The sequence below is a fragment of the Echinops telfairi genome, unplaced genomic scaffold, assembly GCF_000313985.2.
Source record: "Echinops telfairi isolate 266 unplaced genomic scaffold, ASM31398v2 ScPeMD7_14;HRSCAF=57, whole genome shotgun sequence".
NCBI classification, from domain to species: domain Eukaryota; kingdom Metazoa; phylum Chordata; class Mammalia; order Afrosoricida; family Tenrecidae; genus Echinops; species Echinops telfairi.
In genome coordinates this window covers 896407-912601 of record NW_022103911.1, presented here as the reverse complement: position 1 = coordinate 912601, position 16195 = coordinate 896407, and the positions used below count along the sequence as shown (strand labels likewise).

The window sequence follows — 16195 nt, the reverse complement described above, 5'->3', positions numbered from 1 at the left end:
GGAAGAATTCCAAAACCAAAGTGCACGACAGGATGGCTGTGGCTTTCCGTGCCACCTTCCCTTACAGCCTACTTTTCATGGTTGAGATGCCACAATGACCTTGAAAAGTAGAGCTCCACTGGACAAGGTAAGGGTGAAATGGGGTCAAGCATCGGAATGAATTCAAGTTTAGAACAAACTAGATTCAACCTCATCCAAACCCAATGTGCAGTCTGAGACTCAGCAGAGATAAATACAGGTTTTGGTATCCCATTTACAAGGCCTGTGGCTACTACAACTATGAAGAGCTAAAGTAAAGCCAAGCAGACTCCCATCAACAGTTCCGCCTGGCCTTCTTTGTGAAGCCTCCACTCAAAGTGCGAGAAGGGGAACTGGTGAGTCCTCAGAGAGCCGCCCTTCATCCTGCCCATCCCTTTCTCTCCGCTGCCCGCCCTCCGCCCACCGAGACAGCAAATCGCTTACCAAAGAGGTGGGGTTTGTGTCACAGCCTCGTGGAAATTAGTTCGAAATGACATTCCATGAGCAGCGATTGACTTTAAGTCAAGAGACATTTCCCACCACCCCTCTGGCTCCTCCAGGAAGAATCACAATGAATTCCACACTACCCCTCTCACTCCTGCAACTATCTCCCACCTAAAAGCTCGAAACAACCAGCATAGGTGTTGATATGTTGTTACTTGAGGAGGAGAGGAAGATATATATAGTTTTAATAAAACCCCCATGCACAATTAAACTTGATTAAAAGCTCGGAGAATGCTAAAAGTAGTAATAATCTTACACTGGCTTGACTGATGTTTGCTTTCGGGGTCATAATAATATCTCCCTATCACCAGTAATGAGGTTGGGGAAAAAAAGTCTGGGTTGCCTCAGGGCTGTTCTTTCAAAGCACAGCATGTTTCCACTTGACACTCTGTCCTGGTCAGTCCGAACCCGATGCACAAATTTCACGGCAAATCCTTCTCATTCCCAAATCTTCCATGAAAATTTGCTGAACTGAGCTCCAAAGGAGTCCAGAAAACTTCCCAATCTTCAATGGTCAGTTGTCAGTCTTTGAGTACAAGTGCACGAATTTTGTAGACATTTCCGTCCATTTGGGAAGTTGATGGATGTCCAAAAAGGAGGTTTGTCATCAACTGACATTTTATCTTTTTTGAAATGGGAAAAACACTTGTACACTTGAATTTTTCCCATAGCGCTGTCCTTGTAAGCTGTGTTCAGTGTTCTTCACAACAGTGTTGGCGGAATTTTTCCCAAGGAAAAAAACAAAATTTCACAGTCACATTCTGTTCCCTTAAATCGGGCAACACAAAAAAACAAGGTTCAAGCGAAACTGCTTTAACGAAAAAATTCACTGTGTGTGACCAGAGAGAACTTCCCAGGCGAAACCACTGGGTGCACTAATTCCGAGGGAGCTGCTGGATGCTCGCCTAGCAGGAAAAATGTGTACTATGAAAAGCTCTGCCCAGCAGAGCTATTTTCCGGTTTGTTTTTTTTGGAGGGGTATCCCTGGTAGAAAATCTAAAAGGCAGTTTAAGAGTTAGGAATAAACCAGCATGTTGGAAGAATTAGAGAAAAACACTGTCAACGTTTTAAATGTATAATAGCTATACATATGCCTTGCATTACATTTTCTAGCTCAGATGTCTCTAAATTGTTGGGTCATAACTTCAAATCAACTCTTCTGGTCTTCTTTGATGGTTGGTTGGTCATACAAAATTTTGCATAATCTAAGAGAGCAATCTTCCCCCTGAAAGATTGCATAAAGGAACTCTCGAAATGTTTTGCTAAATAACAAATAGGAAAAGGTGTCCTTCTGCGACAGAGCTGAGCAAACTCATGCAAACTTTATAAGCAGCTCAAGAAACATATTAGAAAGGAATAATAACTAATGTTAGACAGGAAGTCAAACTTGAATTTAACATATATGAAGAGAAAACTTTGATGAACAAAGGTGTAAAAAACGTCTCTCGGTGTTGTTAGGTGCTGTCCAGTAAGTTTTGACTTATAGAGACCATATGTACAACAGAATATAATACTTTTGTCCTGCTCCATTGTCATAACTGTTGTGAGCCAGTTGTTGTTGTCATTTTGTCAATCTATTTCATTGAGTATCTTCCTGTGTTCTATTGACTATGTAAAAGCATTCAACGGCATGAATCATAAATTATGAATAACATTGCAAAGGATAGAAATTCCAGAATACTTATTGGAGCTCATGCAGAACCTGTACATAGACCAGTATCTTTTCTGTTCAAATGTGGTTGCGATTCAATCAAAAAAGGGGATGCTTCATAGTTTATACTCTGAAAAGGTACTTCAGGGTTATTCCGCGTGTTCTATCATCCCACTCATTGAGGGTCTTCTTTTCCGTTGAAGCTCTACTTTATCAAGCTTCACTTTTCATTTATCCTCTACTTTATCCTTCTCCAAGGACTTGTCTCTCCTGATAACTTGTGCAACGTAAGAGACAAAGTCTTGCCATCAGGAGCACTGTTGTTATACTTTCAAGAGAGACTTGTTAGTTTTTCTGGCAGTTCAAGGTGTGTCCAGTATTCTTTTGCAAGACTATGCAATTTAATGGCAGGAATTCTTCAGTTTTCCTTATTCTTTGTGGAGTTCTCACATTCACATGACATGATTGAAAACACCGAGGCTAAGTCAGGTGAACCTTGGTCCTCAGAGTGGTATCTTTGCTCTTTAACAATTTAAAGGAGTTCTGTTCAACAGAATTAACAATGCACAATGCCATGCATTGTTAATTTAATGACTGCTACACCCATGAGCATCGATTGTGGATCCAATTTTTTCTGTTTATTACGATGTTGTTTATTGGTTTGGTTTTCGGAATTTTCGTTTTCTTCATGTTCAGGTGTAATCCATTCTACCTATATATAGTCTCTAAACTTCATCTAGAAGCTTCAATTTCTCTTCACTTTCAACAAGCAAGGTGACATCACCTACCATCACAGGTGACTAATTGGTCTTTCTTTAATCCTAATGCCACATTCTTCTTCATCTAATTCAGCTTTTTGGTTATTTGCTCAATATACAGAATGGATAAGTATGGTAAAAGGATACAATCTTGACACACACCTTTCCTGAACTTAAACCATGCAGTAATCCCTTGGTTCTGTTCCAAGGACTGCCCCCTTGGTATACACATGAGTCAGAACCACGTGTTTGGAATTCCCATTCTTCATAATGTTATCCAAAATATATTACGATCCACATAGTTAAGGCCTTTGCATAGTCATTAAGGCACAGATAAACACCTTTCTGATAGTCTTTGCTTTTAGTGAAAATCCATCCAACAATAGCAATGATATCCCTTGTTCTACATCTTCTGAAACTGGCTTGAATTTTGGGCAGTACTCTGCTGATACACTGATCTTTTATAATTTCTCCAAAATATGAGCGCCCATGTATTACGGGTACATAGTTAACGGTCATTAAGAAAGCCAGAGTCCTAGTTGTGAACACTAATATCTACTCATTTATTCATTCATGCATTCACTCAAATATATTCCTTTCCCCAAAAATGCATCAGTGATTAAGAGTGGCATGATCTCTGAAACTTGGAGGTTCCAGACAAGAAAGGAATGCACAAATTAAGCAAGTACATTAATAATTGCATATTTTTAAGCACTGAAAACATTGTGCATATTACACTAGCAAAAACTGGACTAGAGGTTCAAGAGTGGGTCCCCAGAAGTGGAAGGAAAATAAAGATATTGAATGAGAGTGAACCTTTTCATTTATGTTGTAAAAGAAAGGTGCATATAAGAATAATAGAATCACGTTCTAAATTCTAATCTGATAGAATAGACCCATTTTAGCTTCTCCAAACTGTGACTTGTTCACACATTGTTGCTATCTCTGTTTCCTTTCTTTGTTGTCTCTAAAAAATACATATCAGAGATTTTAACAACCTCATAAATAGAAAGAACGCAAGTTGGTTAAACTTGGTTAAGTAAAGCTACTGAAAACAACAAACAGCACATCAGTCTAAAACATGACTGGGATGCCTGAATGGCTAGGGGATTCTTAAGTTAGGAGAGTTAAGGTTCAATGTATCTTCTTAGATGGTGTTTTTTCCTTTGTTAGGACCCATATATCCAGTTCTGATTCACAGTAACCCAATCTACGAAAGAACAGAGTACTCCCCTGTGTTGCCCTCACAACTGTTGCCATGTTTGAATCTACAGTTCCAGTCACTGTGTCAATTCACCTTGCTGACAGTTTTCCTCTTTTTCAGAGACTTCTATTTAAAGAGCAAGGATCTTTCTTTAGGACTAAGGTATGCCTGATCCAAGACATGGTATTGTCCACAGCATCATAGGCATGTGAAAGTTGGACACTGAATACGGAAGACTGTCGAATAGATGAAATTAAATTGTGGGGCTTTGGAAGAATATTGAAAGTACCATGGACTGCTAAAAGGACAAATAGATCTGTCCTGGAAAAAGTAAGGCAAGGACAGCAACACTGCGTCTTACATACTTTGATCATACAGTCAGGAGAGACCAGTTCCTGGAGGCATTGAAAAAGAGGGAGACTCTCAATGAGATGGATTGACATGGTGGTGTATCAATGGGCTAAGCATAGGAACAATTGTGAGGATGGGGCACAACCCTCCAGGGTTTCGTTCGGTTGTGCATAGGGTCACTATGGGTCAGAGTCAACTCAATGGCACCTAACAACTACTTTACCAAGAACTGTCCCTCTTGATAACATGCCCAAAGTCTCAGCATATTTGCTTCCAAGGAGCAATCTGGCTTTACTTTTTCCAGCACAGACATGTTTATTTTTCTGGCAGTCTATAGCACATTTCATATTCTTCACAATGCCATATTTCAAATGTATCAACTCACCTTCAATCATCTTTAATGGGTTCTGTATTAGTAATCTACTTCAGTTATTTAATAGAAATATTACAGGTGAGTAGCTTTTAACAAAATGTTTTTTCTCATGGTTTAGGAAGCTTCTCACCGTCTCTTTTCCTATCAAGAGATATTGACTTAAAACACACCCTACATTAATACTGCCTCACTAATACCGGCAAAAGAGCCCTATTCCAATGATCCAAAGACCACTCTGAAGCACTGGGATGAATGAACTTTAAGAGCATTATCAAATGTGTAAAATTACTCTGTAATTGATGAATTGATGCAACATATGTTTGTATCACAAAAGAACATTAATCCCTACCAATGATTATCAGACTTTACATGAAATAGTTCATCATATGTGCTTCAAGGTTACGGAGTTATCTGATTAACTGCATATAAAAGTGTAGCATATGCTTCCACTTGTAACAACCTCCACATTATTAGAAATTCAAAAGAAGACACTCATCAGGAACTGTAAATTGCAATCTTTTCCTTTTAGGCTCTGAGAGCAATGGTTTGGTTTCCCAATGGTGAATCATAATCAAAAGCTGAGGGCAGACCCTGGTGATCCCCAGGAATGTTTGCTATCACTTTCACTTCTCTTCACATGAAGGTTTAAGAAAAGCCAGTAAACAACAAAAAAGTGAAATGAAAGAATTAAATTTTTAAAATACTTAAGATTCAAATTACACTCTTGATTTTGGCATTGAGTATTTCTTGGTTAAAAGTAATCTACTTTCACAAATGTGCTTTTCTGTTCAATTGTTTTTATTTAAAACTATAAAATGCCCAAGAAAATTTTGCAGGGACAACTGGAATCTTGGGAGTGATAGAAGACACTTTTCTGTCTAGACAACAAAAAGCAAAATTCAAAGCCCTGCCAAAAACCAATATGGAATTAATAGAATTTCCACAGGTTGCATTATCTAGTCCAAAAAAAGCAATCTTTCATTTAATAAAACATCACAGGGTTAGATTTTACTTTAAAAATTAGATGCTTTATAAATCTGAAAAACTTAAAGAATGTTACCTGTGGGTAGCAATAGTTTTTACTGTACTGTGGTATAAAAGATATACTCATTTTCAGAAATAGTTGAAACTGACCATTGAATATATTTTTAGATAAAAAGTAGTTAATCATTCATTGACACAATAACTATTGATTGAGCACTTTCCATGTACTAGTCATGCAATAAATACTAAGAGTAAACACGTAAGGTAAGAACTGGGGGAGGAAAAAAAAAAAAACACTTCTGATCCATGGACCTTAAAATTAATTAACCGTAGACCTTTCCAAAAAAGCAAAGGATTTCTTTATGCATTGCATACCATTGCCTTTACCTAAGACGTCAACAGGTTTTCAATAGGATGAAAATTCAATAGTAAGGGGAAAAAATGATTTACAGTTATATGTGATCTTCTTTGAAAAATTCTCTGATTAAATTGTTTATAATAAAGAAGATATTTTCAGTCATAACAATAAATATAGTAGAAAGTAAAAGAGAGAATGAACAAAGTGAAAATAAAATGAGATTTTGCTCAATCTTTACATAACGTTAAATTTTTATCAAATGACTATAAATTAAAACAGGCATTTTTGGGGGGAAACACCTGTCCAAACTTTTATGTCACATATTTTAGCCCAGTAATTCTATTTCTAGAAATAACAAATACAAAGATTTAGACACAAATATCTGTATAACAACCTTATAAGAAATAAAAGAGCAAATTATTTTAAAAATGTAAAAATAAAACAATTACCACTTATCCACCAAAAAGTCTATTATACTGTAATTTAAAAAGCTATTTGCCAGATAATTTCAAATTGTTTATCATATAATTTAAAATTTGAGAATATAAAAACTACGTATATACATCTTATAATTCACTATATTAAAATATCTATAGGTACATTTTTAACCAATTACTACGTCTGTGAAAGCTAGACAATGAATAATGAAGACCACAGAGGAATTCATGACTTTGAATTATAGTGCTGGCAAAGGCAATTAAATATACCATGGACTGCCAAAATGAGCAAACCCATCTCAATGGAAGGACAGCCAGAATGCTCACTAGAATCAAGAATGGCAAGATTTCACCCCAAGTACTTTGGAAATAAAATGAAGGACCAGTCCCTAGAGAAGGACATCATGCATGACAAGGCAGAAAGTCAACAAAAAAGAGGAAAAGTCTCACCACAAGAACTGATACAATGGCTGCAACAATGGAAACATAGGAATGCTTATGAGTATGGAACAGGAGTAAGACCGTTTCAATCTGTTGCAGATTGTGCCTCTGTACCAGAGAACCAACTCAAGAGCACAAACAACAAACTGTAAGACACACACACAAAATTGCAGAAGCTATAACAAAATGCAAGCAATTATCTCTAGCTAAGGAAACTAAAATTTCATCATTTATATTAGTATATCCAAAGGTTTTAAGTATTCCTACAGTAAAGAAATGTGTTATTATAATATCAGTTCAGAAAGTCTGATGGGAAGGAAGGCTTCCCCAAAAAGCTTTTCCCAAATAAAAGGCTGACATTTTATACTAATAATGTACAATATAATCAAAATTAACTAAATATTAATAATGTATTATAATTAATACTGAAAAGTAAATTACAATTGGCAAGTAAATTATTATTTCCATCCTGGGACAGTTCTTTCAAACTTAAATATAACTAGGCATCTGTGAGTAAAATGCTTTTATTTCACAATACGAGAATTATTTTCAAAAGATGTCAAGTGTTCAATTTACTATTAAAAAATGTTCGTAATTAGCTACTAAAACGGGTTTCTATAGAAAAATTCAGATTAAAAAATCTGCAGAAATAATTTCAAGATGGTATTTTTATAAATGTTATAGAATTTAAAAAGCTGAATGTAGGTATCCAATTATAGAAATGTGACTCCTCAAGGAAATTTTTACAATCTGAAGCAAGCATAAAAATCAACATAAGAAAGTACTTCACCAGTGCTAATCACTGCAGAACTCATGAGTAACATCACAGTACACCATGGCCTTAGGCCAAATAATAAAATGCCAAATGGAAAATGGCCCAGGTCCATGAATTGTAAATACTGTATCAAAAGAAAATAAAGGAAAGTCTTCCATTAGAGCAATTAAAAATATAGTTGTAGTACCAAATTCCTGTGATGAATAAGTCAGACTAGAAACCCCAAAAGTGGAGAGTCACTATTTAAACACATTCTCTATTAGTAGTAACTTGACATTTAAATTCTTACTGTATGCTCCTTTAGCCTCTAAACCTTTTAAAATCACTAAAGTAATTCTGGTTGGTATAATTGGCTTACAGCTCGAAATTTTTACCAGGCATTTGATGATCAGGCACCTACCTGGCCCATGATCTCATAGTCAATAAATTAGATAAATACTACAAATAAATGCATTCCTATCAATGCACCTAAATTTTTTTTACCATAAACTATCTCGAGTTTGTACTAATCCAGCATCATTTGTCAAAGTATTTACACTAAATTGGTATGTTCTGTCACATAGCTTCTAAAGAAACCCAAAGTGAAAAGGTTTTCAATTTGAAACGGTTTCAAAAAATAATTCAAAACCACCTTAGTGGCCTAAACTAGTAGCAAGATCTGAGGGATGTTTCCAAATTTCAATCTAAATTTACAAGACAATTATGTTCTGCAAGAAGTTAGGAAGTTTCTGCAACACTTAGCTTTTGCTAACTAAACGCCCAATACTTATCAGTTTAAAGAAGCAGGCATTCATTATTTCTCATAATTCTGAGGGCTAACTAAGTGGTCTTTCTGGTCTGGGCTAACCTCCATGGAGGTCTAGCACAGAATCACACACATTTGCCATAAACCACACCAAGGTGTGGTCTTCTTCTGATGAAACCAAAACCAAATTAGACCAACTGCCCCTGAGTTGATTCTGACTCCTAACAACCCAATGCAGGGTGTCTGAGGTAGCACATCTTTATGGGGAGGAGACAGCATCGTCTTTTTCCCCCTGCAGAGTCCCTAATGTGCTCCAATCCCCAAACTAAGAGTCCAAAGCGATATTATTGGACAGTCAAACTTTAGGGCTCAAGCCATTCCCCACGAGACTACAACACATAGCCAATGCTTTGTTTTAAGGGTCAATTTCTAGAACTATAATACATACAAAGCAAACTATAAAAGCATTTTTTACTTCTGGAATGTCTTTCAAAGACCCAATTTAACCAAGTATGAGCTGACTTGGGGACAAAACAGATGATTCACACAGAAAAGGAAGCGTCTGTTGTCCTTGCGGTGATTTGATTGAGAACTATGCAAAGACTGTTAGAGATGAGATATATGTAAAAGAGTTCGAGGGATCATTAGATTTTTGTTGTTGCTCTAAAATTACCCTTGTTGATACTTTCTTTAACAATTAAACATGCAATGAGCATGCTGTTGCTATTAGGTGCCAACAAGTTGGCTCCAACCTATGTACATCAGAAGGAAACAATGCCAGGGTCAAGTGCCATCCTCACAATTGTTCTTATTGCTGAGCTCATCAATGGAGCCACTGTGTAAACCCATCTCCTTAAAGGCCTTCCTCTTTTTTGCCATCCTTCCACTTTACCAAATATGATGTCTTTTCTCCAGGGACTGGTCTCTCTGGACTCTGTATATAGCCCAGCAATTGCACTCTTGGGTATATATCACCACGGAAATGAAAACTTGTATTTATTCATAAGTGGATGTTCACAGCAGCTGTATTCAGATAGCTGAAAACTGCAAACAGCTCAGATATCCTTTAACACTTGAATGGATAAAGCACTGTGATATATATATATACACCAAATATACTGACTGACACCACCACTTGTCTGTCTGTGTGTTGGGATGGACTTGATGGCACCCAACACCATCTGATTCATGCAAATTGGATGAATCTCCAGGGAACTAAGGGAAGAGAGAACAAAGTGACTGTAGTTACAAAACGAGATAGACTCTTTTGGAACTCTAATTTTATTCAAATTTTCCCAATTTTACTTATTTGTGTGTATGTATTTAAAAAACAGGAGAGATCCTTTTGTAGGTGGGCTTTCACTCGTTACTGTGGCAGTGAGTACACACACCTACAAGTAATAAAATGGCTTGCTGTTATTTGTTGTTAGGTGTCGTCAAGCCCTGACACACACACACAGTTGCTGTCAACGTGATTCTAACTTATAGCACCCTGAGTACTACAAAGCAGAGCCGCGTCTGTAAGGTCCTCGTGACCTTTCCGAACAGTGGTGCTCCTCCTTCCTCGTGCCACGAACCTACAGTTCCTCATGTTGTACTGACCCCCAACCATAACATTATTTTCGTTGCTACTTCATCACTGTCATTTTGCTACTGTTATGAATTGGGCGACCCCTGTGAAAGGGTCGTTTGACCCCCAAAGGGGTGGCAACGCACTGGTTGAGAACCACTGGTTTAGAAGTAGATCACCAGTCTTTTTCCCCCAAGGGGCCTTCAGCCATAAAAAATGAACTCCACTTAAGTGGATCCTGACTCATAGTAATTCCGTAGATCTGAGTTGAACTGCCCTACAGGGTTTCCAAGACTATGCATTTGGCTGACACTGGAAGATTCAAATTGTTGCTCTTTCTTTTAGCAACCTAGTGCTTTAACTACTGTGCCACCAGAACCTCAAGTTGCTTCTGGGTGGGTTAGCAGTTGAGTGCTTAACCATTTGCACCACTCAGGGACTCCTAAATATAAACATATATAAATGAGTATAAATAAAACTGGGAAAATCTGATTAAAATTAGAAGACTGTATCAATATCAATATTTTTACAATATGATTCATCAGTAAAGGATAAAGAATACACATGATCTCCCTGTACTACTCCTTACAACTGTATGTGCATCTGCTATTATTTCAATAAAATTTCAGTTAAAGTAGTAAAAGAGTTTAACCTCAAAAGACACTCCATGTAGGCTCAATTTCTTTTGGAGTCTCAATGTGGCTACTACAACTTACATTTGGGACATCAATTGCCACCTCTCTCATGGCACTGGGCCTGATATCATTCATTGCCTTTAAGAAATCATTCAGCGTAACCTTCACCAATCCGGCCACTTTGCTGTCGGGGAAATCAGGCTGTTTCTTCAGGACTCTCCGCAAAGCACAGAGACCTACAAGGAGAAGAATAACATAATCACCTTCTATCCCACAAAAGCAACCCACCCCCCCAAACAAAAATCATTATAAAGCCCCAAGTCACAAGCAGATGATTACTACCGCAAAGCTGTGTGCTTGTAATGGAGAGAAGAAAGCAGGGGATGATTAAGGCAGAGTCCTAATGCATAGTTTGGGCAGTGAAAATATGACAAACTGGCATTAAATATGAGAATACAAATGTTTTACACTTTTGAAAAAGCATGTAACACCTCCACAAGACCAAAAACGCTGATCAAAAGTAATACAGGGGATTTCTTGTTAAGAGTAAATTATTAATAACATGCTTTTTGCCCCTGCCTTTTCATTAATACATTCAAGCCAGAGTTAAAATTTTGTACCTATTGGCAGACTATCTGAAAAGAAATATTTAGCTGACTGATGAAAATGTGCTTTTGGAACTCGGAGAAATTCAGAGTTCAGAATTATGCACACACATGAAATCTGATACTGTAAACAATGGAAGATATCTACAAGGTGAAGCTAGAGAGGGATCAGAGACCTGGGGTAAAGGCTAAAGGCTGAGTTTTAAGAAAGTCCATCACTTGAAAGAAATTATAATTCTAAAAATGAGAGAAATAATTAAAAGAGATGGAGGAGTATAACCAAGGTAATAAAATACTGTAGAAGCCAAAATCATTGTCAACCAAGTTAAATTTACTTAATGGTCAAAATAAACTGAGATTATGCTAGCCTAGAATGTTAAAGGTGTTCTCTGACTGAATTTAACAGCCTTCCATAGCACCAGATTCAGGCTCCTTGATCTGAGACAAGGCCCTCCAGTTTAAAGTCAGCAAGTCCCTGTGTGCGCTTTACTTTAGAGCCTTTCAAGGAGATACTACATTTGTGTTCCAGTTCACAATGAACTTCCACTTTGAAGAAGTCTAGTCATGGAAACCTCTTAAAAATCTAGATTGTGTCATCATTTTTAACCACATTTATCTGCAACATTATTGTTTAGTGAACTTTTCCTAAATTAAAGTATCTTTAAACCTTTCATTTCTGTTATATGTTTACAGAAATGTTTAAATGTTTATAGAAAAAAAAGTAAGCACTGACTCAAGAAAGGCAGACATAATTGCTAATAACAGTGGGTTGGGTATCATTTATTACTAAAAGGGGGGGGGTTTAATATCATCTACTACTAAAAAAAGTATGAAGAGAATAATACAAATATACTTAAAAATTAGTATAATATTTTTCAGATAATTATCCATGTGAGTCTAACACTTACACATGCCTCTTGAGCTTACAACTCACTATGGGAAAAGCTATTAAAAAAGCAAAGTATAGGTATACATAAAATACCTCTATCTTTTTTTTTTCACGCATTGGAAGGCTTAAAATATATATATTTTTTAACATTTTATTAGGGTCTCATACAACTGTTATCCCAATCCATACACACATCAATTGTGTAAAGCGCATTTGTACATCGTTTTTCAAAACATTTTCTCTCCACTTAAACCCCCGACATTAGGTCCTCATTTTTCCCCTCCCTTCCCGCTCCCCCCTCCCTCATGAGCCCTTGATAGTTTATAAATGGGTATTTTGTCATATCTTGCCCTGTCCGACGTCTCCCTTCACCCACTTTTCGGTTGTCTGTCCCCCAGGGAGGGCAGTTCCATGTAATCGGTTCCCTCAAAATACCTCTATCTTGTAGGGAAATTTTCTTAGTAAGTCCCCTCTTATCTTAAAAGTCATGAGACTTATTTATGACTCTTATAAATACTCCAATTGGTTTTTCTGCCTCCCCAAATTTTGAAAGCACTTCTTCATATCTCTCAAACATTTGTGTTTATCTTGTGAAGAGAGTACTGAATACCTTTGTTCCACGCTCTCTTTTAAAGGATGTATATATGAATATCATAAAGACAGAGACTCCCTCACAAGCAAAAGGCAAACATTCTTATTGTCCACTATGAAAGATTCAGATTCCTCAAATATAGAATTTCCTGCCTCTCACTCAGCCTTGGATAAGCTGGCTTAGGTGTATCCAGATTCCTTTGTGTTGCTCTGTAAAAATGAAGGTTCACACAGGTGTTGTGTGGTTCAACTGGTTCAAACTACTGACCTTATGGTTAGTAGCTGAATGTCTAACCCACTCCACTGACTGCTTAAGTTCTTTCAGGATACCAGGGTGCTTTTAATTTGCTTCTGTAATATTTTGTCATTTAATTCTGTCCCAGGAATATTGTGTCTTCTCCAAGTACTCAAAAAACGTTTTCCTTCAAAGTAGAGTAAAATCTCCATCCACTTCCTAGTTCTTGACATACAAGAGGTTGTCTCACTGTCTAATAAACTTATTAGTAAAAGGAGGCAATATCATAAAAAAGAGTGCAGACTGCAGTAATATAGAACTGTGTGGTATTAAAAGCACCCTGGTATCCTGAAAGAACTTAAGCAGTCAGTGGAGTGGGTTAGACATTCAGCTACTAACCATAAGGTCAGTAGTTTGAACCAGTTGTTCCACAGGAAAAAGATATGGCTTCCTACTCCTGTAAAGATCTTAAGTATTGGAAACTCACAGGGGCAGTTCTACTCTGTCGTAAAGGCTATCTACGAGTAGGAATCAACTTGACAGCAGTGAGCTTATGAAGATCTAACATATATGGAAGTAATCAAAAGACCTGAATAAGCAGACTTCTTTCCATACGTCCCAAATGACTAATATTTGTCAGCATTTCTAATTTGGGCCAGTGCTAAGATAATAAAATCTGAAACTAGGGACGTTCTCTAATAATTTCCTGCCATATTTATGATATTGGGTAACTCTGAACACTCAGTTTAATGATAAAAGTGGCTGAGTATTTTCATTTGAGGAAGGAGGTGGGACAATACAGCAGCATAACAACAAATATGCCCACCCAGTCCTCACTTCCTGACAAGATTAGGTTCCAAAGAGTAAGGTAAAGACCAGCATTATTTAAAAAGGATGCCTACAGTGGATCACAAACTGGATTATATCATTGCATAACTGACAAATTATATCATTACATAACTGTCACATCACACCATTATCAAATCCTCTGCCACTGAGGTGATTGATTCAGAATGACCCTGAAGGACAGTGTAGAACTGCCCTATAGGATTCCCAAGGCTTGGATGAAAGCAAACTGTCACATCTTTTTCCCACGGAGTGCTGATGGATTCAAAACTGCCAACCCCACCCCCCACCCCAGTTAGCTGAGTGCGTTCACTACTGTGCCACCATGACTCCTTTCATTATTACTTAACTGCCAAACCTCTGAAAACCACCACCCACCCAAGTGGGCATATGGCCTCAACAATCACAGTCAGTGATGGTCTCACCTCACATTACACAAAACACTGGGTAGACATTTCACTATTGTAAATGTGAAATGTCATAAACAGAATAATAAATGACAATAGATGAGTAATATAAATGTGTTTATAAAACAAAAAAAAGTCTAAAGTATCTAATAAAAACTTTACAACAAAATTTCCACAACAGTGGGGAATAGCAACAATTCACAACCGAAGTGAAGAGGCATGTAAATAAAGAAATAAGGAGTTTTTGAAAGCTAAGACTTAAGAAGATACAAAGGTTCATTCTGTGATGAATACAGCATAGCTTAACGTATCCAAGTGCTAAACAAACATATATTTACCACCGATGCACTCAATTCTAAATATATTTTTGAAATGTCTTTTTAAATTAGAAGGCATACATAGAAAATTAGTCTTAAGTCTTGAGTCGCTTCATTTTTCTTTTAAACCAAAAACATTAGCTTATTTCATTACTATCTCAGTCTCTACACAGACATACAAAAGTTAACTGACTAACTCTAAAATAAACTTATCTGACTAACTCTAAAATAAACTTATAATGAAGACCAAAAAGGGGTCACTTACTATTTAATCAAGAGTTGAAAAACAAAGATTTTAAGTTACTCAAACCAAGTAAGGGCAATAGATTAAACAATATTTGATTCTTTCTGAAGCCCTATTAATATGGCAGTAAACTAATTTTGAAAGTATAAATCCAAAATAACAAATACAGACAGAAGCAACAAAATAGCAATAAAATATAAGAAGCTGGAGAGCAGATGAGTAACTGGAAACTAGCATGTAGCAAAGACAGGAAATCTGCTTCCCTAGTGTGAAGTAAAAAATAAAATCTGAAAGCAAACAGATGTATGCTTGCTGCCCAAACAACCCCCACCCCACACAGAAGAGGGGAACCCCCCCAAAAAGAAAAGATGTTCAAAACGGCAGCAACAGTGCTTGAAGAAAGAAGAGATAAATTAAGCCTTAAAACGGAGGCTTTGAAAGAGGTTGGGGAACAGCCTAGATCTCCAACATTCTCCTCCCCAACATCATGGCATCAGGTAACTGTTCCATCCCCTACATCTGGAAGATGAATTTCCTGCAGTAACACAAGGGAGTTTCTAGACAGGACATACAAATGTAAAGCCCTTTAAGGCCACCATAGGCAAATTAAGTGAAAAACTGTCTTCTAGTAAAGATACTGACAAACGCTTTCCCAAGAAATAGCCTATACAAAAATGCCATTGAAGCCCAAAGGTCACAAAGCCCTTTTATGTTTTAGAGTATCTAATCAAATTTTAGGGCTCATCATATTCAAATGAAAAAACAAACATATGCAGGGATCTAAGGCAAATTCCTAATAAGAAATGCTCACACAAAACAGAAAAACAGATATAAGAAGAAACAAACACAGTAACAGGAGTGGCCAGCAAGATGATTTGGTTAGTTTAAGAACTGCAAGGCATTGGGATCTGTAGAAAAGCTGTACTAGTTTGCTTCCCTTCTCTCACAGAAAGGAATCTGGTGGTATGATGGGTAACACACTGGGCTGCTAACCACAAGGTCAGCAGTTCAAAACCACCAGCAGCTTCTTCAGGATAAAGAGGAAACTTTCTACTGTCTCAGACACACCACAGGGTCTACAAAAAAGGTTTCTAACAGAGAACTGAGAGAAAAAGAAAAATTGAGCAGTTACCTGACTTAGGTAACTACAGATCCCTTGGTAACATGCAAAAGAGAGGGTGAGGGGGAATTGTGGCATGAGGGCAAGTAGTACATAATAGTGCACTAAAGCTATTCTACCTACTTATGTTTTTCCCC

At 37.0% G+C, this 16195-nt stretch overlaps 1 protein-coding gene across 1 annotated transcript in view; it reads right to left on the bottom strand.

Annotated features, from left to right (window-relative positions):
- SPATA5 (spermatogenesis associated 5) overlaps positions 1-16195 on the bottom strand; it is a 329712-nt gene that overhangs the window by 260320 nt on the left and 53197 nt on the right. Inside the window, exon 10 of the mRNA XM_030884790.2 lies at positions 10886-11040. Within this exon, the coding sequence (XP_030740650.1) occupies positions 10886-11040 (155 nt within the window). The remainder of the gene's footprint in view (positions 1-10885; positions 11041-16195) is intronic.